General features: G+C 41.1%; 2 protein-coding genes across 2 annotated transcripts; one reads left to right on the plus strand and one right to left on the minus strand.

Annotated features, from left to right (window-relative positions):
* Positions 1–2,545: 2,545 nt before the first annotated feature.
* Positions 2,546–3,158, plus strand: LOC148570152 (uncharacterized). Its single transcript, XM_088508116.1, has 2 exons — positions 2,546–2,563; positions 2,697–3,158. The coding sequence occupies exons 1-2, from the start codon at positions 2,558–2,560 to the stop codon at positions 3,156–3,158; spliced, it is 468 nt and encodes a 155-aa protein (XP_088364242.1). The 5' UTR covers positions 2,546–2,557.
* A 772-nt stretch (positions 3,159–3,930) lies between these two features.
* On the minus strand, positions 3,931–8,799 carry LOC107632796 (uncharacterized). The gene has a single exon (XM_016336448.1). The coding sequence runs from the start codon at positions 8,797–8,799 to the stop codon at positions 3,931–3,933; it is 4,869 nt and encodes a 1,622-aa protein (XP_016191934.1).
* Between the last annotated feature and the right edge of the window lie 293 nt (positions 8,800–9,092).

Here is a 9,092-nt window from a genome sequence, read left to right on the forward strand (position 1 = left end):
GTGATGGTGATGGGTGAGATAAGGGTAATTTAGGATTTTTCGATAATGTTTTAGGGTTTGAATAATTTTATCTATGGAATCGATTTAATATTAATTTTTGTCTTTTATGGATAAAAAAATGTCAGCGTTTTCATCTTTTATGGATAGAAATAATAGTTTATTCTTTAAAGATATGATTGTTTTTTTCTTTCTAATCTTGCTTATGGCAACATATATGTACAAAGGAATATAGAGATTTGTTATTCCTAAAAGGCAAATAAAAAATGAATGATTTAAGTAGCAAAAGATTTTTTTGAACTTAGAATAGCAAAAAATTGATTTATTTTCTTTCTTTTATTGCTATTTGTTGTTTTTTTTATTTATTGGTTTTGACTTAATTCTAAATATACAAATAATTTTGGTAAAAATTATACTGTTGATCTTGCTTGCAAAATCAAAGTGTTAACCGAGTTATATCTTCGGAGGCTGGGCTTCCAAATCTTGAGTCCGAGCTTTTCCTTTGTATGGTGATGTGAAAGTATGAGCAATGAAGAGGAGGGGAGTGTACCTGCAAAGGCACTCCGAAGCTTAAGTCAGTATCTTATTTTATTCGAAATTTACCCTAAAAGAACATTTTACCTTGCTTTATATATGGTCGGCCATTGGTCCGTTACGCTTTTGTCATTTTAAGTCGTTCACCAAGAGTGATAACGTATTTCTACTTTCATAACGTTGTATTGTCGGTTATATTTGACTGTCTTACGACTCATGAAGAGATGAGTTTATAACGGACTATGCCGAGTTTATAGCAATTGAATGGTGAGTCCTTAACGGACAAATGCCAAGTTATAGCTCGTGAATGATAGGTTCGTAACGGGTTATGCCGAGTTATAGCTCATTTATTATGACCATATCACAGCCCCCAAGCTTAGCCTGGAGAGTTTTTAATGAAGCAGGTTGAGCTTATCGAGGAGTTATAACTCGGTGGGAGAGTTTACTGAGTGAGCCCCTAGTTCAACATAGTTCATTTAAAACTTCTCTATGCGTGACGTGGATAGTGGGGCTTTGTTTTGGTGAGGAGAGAGAAAGAGTAATTGTCATTAAATTTTCTTATCTTTCCAAAGCAGCTGCGTCCTTTGATGTGATTGATGAAGCAGTTACTTTTTCAATGTGGTTAAGTTAGTGGTTTGGAAGCTTAGTTGCTTATCCTTGACCCTTGGTGTTTCTCCTTTGAAAAGAGAATGAGTAAAAGAGGTATGCATGATGTTTCTTTTTGTTTTGTAACTTATCATCTTCTTCTTCCTTCTTTGTTTTTTGCTTCTGGGTTGGGTAATTGGGTTTGAAAAAGAGAAGAAATGTAGGATTGACTAGTCCTATGACTGGGTTATTGAGGATGTTAATGGGTCGTGTATCTCTGTTTCGGGATGATGCGGCTGTAAGGGAGATTGATGTTGGCAGAATCATTAGGCCTGGGTCTGGGGTTCACGTCGAGTTGCTGCCATGTAGCAGTGAGGATAGGGTTTACCATAGGGGGCAGGAATTTGAGTATTTTTATATGCATGGTTGTGTGTTGGAAGAACTGAGGGTGAGGCTGCCATTTACAGAGTTTGAATGTCAAGTTTTGAAGCAGCTAAATTGTGCTCCTTCACAATTGCACCCTAATGGTTCGGCGTTTTTGCGTTATTTCGAAATATTGATGGAATTTCTTGAGGAAGATCCTTCTGTGGATTTGTTTTTCTCTTTATTCCAAGCCAAAGGAGTTTGGAAGGGGGGTTGGGTTAATTTAAATAGTACGCCTGGTTTTGGTATCTTTAAATTGTATAAGTCTTCCTTCAAGGACTTTAAAGAGATGTATGTTAAGGTGAGGAATGTTGAAAAAGAGTTTCCATTTTATATAGATGAGTTTTTGGCTGAGAGGTTTCCACTTGGGTGGTGCTCGGAACCTCAGAATATACTTGGGGCCGAGGTCATAACCCTGAGGAATGTGTGTATTATAGAGTTTTTGGTGGAACAAATTGATCAGAAAGATTTGATCTCGATGTTTGAACTGTTGAAGTGGGAGGAGAATAGGGCTGCTATGGTAGATTATATGGGTGAGTTGTGTTTATGTGTGAATGAGTTATTTTGTGTACTTTTGAGCTTTATTGAGTTGCTGTTTTGTTTGTTTGGATCTACAGGTGGTAAATATCCTGGGATGTCAGCTGCTTCACTGAGGTCTCGTTTTAAGAGTAAGAACCTAGAGAAGGAGGTGTCGTCTTCCAATCGTGAAAAAGGTGGTGGAGCTGGGGAGGTTAATCAACCTCGTCAGGGGCGGAGGAAGGTGATTGCTAAGAAAAGAAAATCGAGTGTGGTTGATTTGTCCGAGGATACTAGCGACCGAGAACAAAAGGTTTCTTTGGAGGAGATTCAAGCTTTTGTTGGGAATCAGAAAAAGCTGCATGAGATGACCGAGCATAGTGAGGGATTGACTGTGTGGGGGAAGGAGTATCCTTACATGGCTGTTGCCGATGAGCATTGTCAGTCTGAAGCTGACGTATCATTAGCTAATGAAGTTGGAGAGGTGGCTGTTGGTCAGTATATGCAGGTGAAGTCATTTTTTATTGTGTTATGATTGTTTATGTTTGTTGGAAATTTTGATATATATATATATATATATATATATATATATATATATATATATATATATATATATATATATATTGTTTGTGTTTTTGTAGGTGGTTGGTTTGAGGTTAGCTAGTTTAGGTCGTAGTCAGGAGTTGAAGCACAAGAAGGTGTTGGTGGAGGACAAGGAGGTTTTGTTGTTGAAAGAGGAGTTGAGTAAGTCTAAGGGTTCTGTTTCGGATCTTCAGAACAAGTTGGCTGAAACTAAAAAGCAATTGAAGGAGACAAAAGAGAACTATACCAATGATGTGGAAGATTTGAAGAAGAAGGAAGCGAACCTGGCGAGCATGGAAGCTCGGCTGATTGAGGTGACTGTTAAGCTTAAGGAAATGGAAAAGAAGAAGAGTGATGAGATCTTAGATTCGTTTGTTGAAGGTTTTGAGAGGGCGTCTTTGCAAGCGAAGTTTCTTTTGCCTGATGCTAATCTTTCTGAGCTGGACCCTGGGAAGATTGTCCGAGATGGCAAAATGGTTGAAGATGATGGTGTTGCCGAGGATAAGGCAGAGAATGTTTAATGTGTTTATTGTAATTTTGGTTTTTATGTGTAGTGTTGTTTATGCTTGACTGCTTTTTGAAAAACTGATGGGTGAATGCTATTTGGTAGTTGGTGAACAATTTGATAGCTATTTTGTAGCTTGTTAATAGAGTTTGTTTGAGTTGTTGTTAATTTGTGGCCGATTTGGATTTTAATTGTTTCATAGGCCGCTGCGTAATTGAAGGGAATTTTCTGTTAAGAATATTCCTGACTGCCGATTTATTCTCGGATTGAAATTAGTGGAGGATATTTGTTATTTTGTTTGAAATGATAGATGAAACTGTATGTGTGATTGTTATTGCAAAAGCAAACATTGCAGTAATGTATTGAGAAGACTGTTATTAAGGGGAGTGAAGTAAATCATATACTAGTATTGGTAATCCTTTGGATACAAAGGTTCAGGTAGGCCAGCCTCGTTAAAACCTCTCCAAGCAAAACCCATTGGGGATAAAATCTTGGTAGTAGGAAAAAGAGTACTAGCTTGTCCCTGAATTTTAACTATAAAATTTCTTTAAGGAGGCTACATTCCAAGTGTTGGGTAGGACTGTACCAGTTAGAGTTTCGAGTTTATATGCTCCATTGCCGAGGACTTGTGTGACTCGATATGGTCCCTCCCAGTTTGCGGCGAGCTTGCCATGGGATGGTGGTCGTCGGGCGAGTTCTGTCTTTCGAACGACCAAATCTCCTTTGTTGAATGTTCGGCTTTTTACCGATTTATTGTAGTGCCGAGCTATTGTTTGATGTGCGGCGCGTTACCTTAGTGTTGCTATATCTCGGACTTCTTCAATGATATCTAGTTCGGTGCGCCGGGCTTCATTGTGGTCGACGAGCTGTGTTCTAATTGAGCTTTGGGAGATTTCTAGTGGTATCATTGCTTCGGAACCATAGACAAGTCGGAATGGTGTCTCTTTTGTTGATGATTGGGGGGTTGTGTTGTAACCCCATAGGACTTCAGGTATGAGGTCGGCCCATAGCCCTTTTGCGTCATCCAGCTTCTTCTTAAGTGCGTGCAAGATCACTTTGTTCACCGCTTCTGCTAGTCCGTTCGTCTGAGGATGTTCAACAGAAGCGAAATGCTGTTTGACTTTGAGATTCTGTAAAAAAGATTGGAACTTTTGATCGGCAAACTGGCGACCATTGTCAGTTATGATATGATGAGGAATGCCAAAACGGCAAATAATGTTCTTCCAAACAAAGGATATCATTTGTTGTGATGTTATTTTAGCTAACGGTTGAGCTTCGATCCATTTTGAAAAGTAGTCAATGGCGACTATTAGAAATTTTACCTGGCCCGGCGCCGTAGGGAACGGGCCGAGGATGTCTAGTCCCCATTGGTGGAAAGGCCATGTGACGTCGCTGTGATGCATATCCTCAGCTGGAATGTGGATGGTAGGGGCGTGCTTCTGGCAATTTATACAGGCCCTGACCTTGTTTTCACTGTCTTGCTTCAGTGATGGCCAGAAGAAACCAGCGCGGAGGATTTTGGATGAAAGGCTCCGAGCTCCTGTATGTGTTCCGCAGATCCCCTCATGTGCTTCTGACAGTGCTATTTCTGCTTTGGATCTGCTGAGACATTTGAGTAAAGGATGAGTATATCCTCGTCTGTATAAGGCTCCGTTAAGTAGTGTAAAAAATGTGGCTTGTCTTCGGAACCTTTTGACATTTTTGACGGTCTCTGGAATGTGCGATGTTTGTAGATAAGTTATGAAATCTGTTCGCCAATCACTTTCCTGAGTAACACTTAGCACTTTTGTTAGGTCAATGTTAGGAGAGTTTATAGTAAATTGATGCAATGTAGATATCTTGGATTGAGTACTGCCGAGCTTAGATAAAATATCATCTCTTTGATTTTGTTCTCTTGGAATGTGTTGTATTTCAAATTCTTTAAATTGTGAAATTAAATTTTTGACTAATAATAAATATTTGGATAGAAGGGGGTCTCTTACTTGAAACTGGTCGTTTACCTGTTGAACAACCAACAAAGAGTCACAATATATTTTGATTGTGTATATTTGAAGTTCTAAACAAAGCTGTAGTCCTGCGACCAGGGCTTCATACTCGGATTGGTTGTTGCTAGCCTTGAAAGATAGGTGTAAGGAGTGCTCGAGTACAGTGCCATCTTCGGCTTCGAGTCGTATTCCAGCTCCACATCCTTCTTTGTTGGATGAGCCATCTATGTATAGAGTCCAGTGTTTTGTGTGGTCCTCCTCCGATGGTATCGTAAGTTCTGCAATAAAGTCGGCTAAGAACTGTGATTTTATTGCCCCTCTGGATTGATATCTGATGTCGAACTCGGACAGTTCGATCGACCACTTTATGAGTCTTCCTGCAATGTCTGGCTTGTGTAGGACTTGTCGTAGTGGGTGGTCTGTCTTGACATTGATGACATGACTTTGAAAATAAGGTCGGAGTCTTCGTGCTGAGAAGACTAATGCTAAGGTCAGCTTCTCTATTCTCGGATAATTAAGCTCAGCGTTGTGGAGTGTTTTGCTGACGAAGTAGACCGGTTGCTGAATTTTGTTTCTTTCTATGACAAGAGCCGAGCTTATCGCCCAATTAGTTACTGAAAGGTATAGAAATAAATGTTCCCCTTGGAGGGGTTTTTGTAGAATCGGCGGTTGCGAGAGATTTGTTTTTAGTGTGTTAAAAGCTCTCTCGCAATCGTCGGTCCATTGGAATTTGTTTTTCTTTTTAATTGTTTGAAAAAAAGGATTAGACTTCAAAGCTAAACAAGGTACAAATCTTGATAAAGCAGCAAGCCTTCCTGTGAGGCGCTGGACTTCTTTGACAGTCTTAGGACTTGTCATTTCCAAAACTGCTCGGCATTTGTCAGGGTTTGCCTCGATACCTCTGTTTGTTAACAAAAATCCCAAGAACTTACCACCTTGTACACAAAAAGCGCATTTTTCTGGGTTCAGGCGCATGTTGTAATGGCGTATCTGGGCGAATATTTCTGTTAGGTCGTCAAGATGATTGTTGCCGACTTTTGTTTTGGCGACCATATCATCTACATAAACCTCAATGTTTCTGCCGATTTGTTTGGCGAAAACTTTATCCATAAGGCGTTGGTAGGTCGCCCCTGCATTCTTTAATCCAAAAGGCATAACCTTATAACAGTAGTTTCCGAAGTCAGTAATAAAAGCTATTTTACATTGATCGGAGGGGTGCATAAGTATTTGGTTGTACCCTGAATATGCATCCATGAAACTTAAGGTAGCATAACCGGAAGCGTTATCTACCAAAGAGTCTATGGATGGTAGGGGATACGAGTCTTTTGGACATGCTTTGTTTAAATCAGTAAAATTGACGCACATGCGCCACTTACCATTTTGTTTTCTTACCATAACCACGTTGGTGAGCCAGGTGGTAAATCTGATCTCTTCGATGAATTCGGCGCTTATTAGTTTTTGTGTCTCCTCCAAAGACGCCTTTCGCTTTTCGTCGCCGAGTTTTCGTTTCTTTTGTTGCACTGGCTTTGTAGACGAGTTTATAGCCAGCTTATGGCTGATGATTTGCGGGTCTATGCCGGGCATATCCGAAGGTTTCCATGCAAAAAGGTCGGCTTGATCTTGTAGGAAGGTGGTGATGACTTTTAATTCTTCCTTGCTTATTGACCTACCTACAAAAGTGAATTTGTTAGGGTCGTTGTTGAAATAAACCTTTTGTAAGTCGTCAGAGGGAGTTGGCCTTTCTCGGAAATCGGCTCTTGGGTCTAAGTCGGCGATTGCCGAGCTTTTGTGTGTGAGGTCGATACTGTTGACTTGTTGTTTTGAATTATTTTGGAATTTCATGCCGATGTTGTAACACTGCCGAGCTTCCTTATGATCTCCATGGATTGTGACGACATGATCGTCCTGCAAAGGGAACTTAACACACAGATGAACTGTAGAAACAATGGCGCCGAACTTGTTTAAGAAAGGGCGACCAAGGATAATGTTGTATGGACTGAAGCAATCTACTACTAAAAATTGTATATCACAAGTTTTTGAAAGAGGATGCTCACCCAGTGTGGTTTGTAACCACACTGACCCTATTATTGGGACTCGTTCGCCGGAGAAGCCGACCAGATCTCCCCCTGTTGACTGGAGGATGTTGTTACTGAGCTTCATTTTTTGAAATGTGGAGTAGAACAAGACGTCGGCACTACTTCCGGGATCTAGCAGTACTTTTTTTACCAGTAGGTCTCCCAACTGAAGAGTTATAACAACGGGGTCATCCAAGTTCTGTATACTAGAGATGTAGTCTGCTTGTGTGAATGTGAGCTGCGGGAGTTGTGTTGGATTTTGTGTGTCACTTTGTGGGCCATCTAACGAGCATATTGATCGGAATGACCTCTTTCTCGCCGAGTTTGAGGAGCCTCCACTCGCGTATCCTCCTGAAATATAATTAATGATTCCTCGTGGTTTTTCGTAATTGTTCGCCGACACCTTCTCTTTTCCTCGGTATTGTTGTTCAGATGAGTCTTCGGTCCTGGAAGATATGGGACGTTTTTGGATGTGACCTCCGATGTACTTATCGAGGTGACCTTGCCGAGCTAAGCGTTCCAAGAGGTCCTTTGCTATTACACAGTCATCAGTGGTGTGGCCGTGCTTTTGGTGGAAGGCACAGTATTTTGATTTATCTGCGTTCTTAGTGTTTTGATATGTTCCGGCCTTTCTTGGTGGTTTGATGAGTTTTGAATGTAGAATCTCTTTGATGATGTCCTCTCGCTTAGTATTAAACTGTGTATAAGAGTCAAAACGAGGGGTTAGTTTAAAACTTTTCTTACTAGTTGGAGTTTTATCGTCGTCTCTGTAGGTTGTTCTGTCAGATTTCCGAGCTTGTCTGAGCTCCTCGATATCGATTTGTCCTTTTGCTTTTTTCCGGAATTCGGCCAGGGTTTTTGGCTTTGCTATTGCAATGGTTTCTTGGAACTTTCCAGATCTGAGGCCGCTTTTAAGTGCGTGCAAATGGACTTCTGGGTGGAGATCAGGTATGCTGATGGCTATTTTAGTGAAGCGAGCCATATAGTCTTTCAGGCTTTCGTTCTGCCCCTGCTTAATAGTGTTCAGATAGTCAGAGTCATGCAAATATATTGCGGATCCGGCAAAGTGCTCTTCGAACAGCTTGGCTAGTTGTTGAAATCGCGAAATAGAACCTGCAGGTAAAGCACACAACCAATCAAGTGCAAGGCCGTCTAAATAATTTGGAAAACAACGGCATAAAACAGTGTCGGATGCACCGTTAACGATCATTATTGATCGAAACTTCTTGAGAAATTTCTTCGGGTCTCCGAGGCCATCATAAGGTGTGAGGGTTAGTGGTAGAGTGAATCTCTTCGACAACTCGAAGTTCATCACCTCCTTGGTGAAGGGTCCCACAAGATCATCAGTTCCTTCTTTTTCATCTTCGGGGTGAATTACATCAGCTCGGATAGTCTCCGAGACATGAGAGGGTGAGTGATGCTCATCATCCTCTGGTTGCTGGTGGTGAGCGTCGTTGTGTTCCGTCCGAACATGGTTCAGTTCGGCGATTTGGGTGGCCATTATTTGGTTTTCGTCAGCTATCCGCTGATTGGCCTGCTGTAGCTCGGCTACCATCCGCATGAGTTCGGATATTGAAGGAGGTGGTGCGTCAGCCATGGATATAAACAGAAAAAATGGGACCAAAAGAGAAAATTTTATATCTTCGGCCCTACGGTGGGCACCAATTGATCTTGCTTGCGAAATCAAAGTGTTAACCGAGTTATATCCTCGGAGGCTGGGCTTCCAACTCTTGAGTCCGAGCTTTTCCTTTGTATGGTGATGTGAAAGTATGAGCCGTGAAGAGGAGGGGAGTGTACCTGCAAAGGCACTCCGAAGCTTAAGTCAGTATCTTATTTTATTCGGAATCTACCCTAAAAGAACATTTTACCTTGCTTTATATATGGTCGGCC

This window comes from Arachis ipaensis, chromosome B3 (genome assembly GCF_059453495.1).
Source record: "Arachis ipaensis isolate K30076 ecotype BB chromosome B3, ASM5945349v1, whole genome shotgun sequence".
Lineage (NCBI taxonomy): Eukaryota > Viridiplantae > Streptophyta > Magnoliopsida > Fabales > Fabaceae > Arachis > Arachis ipaensis.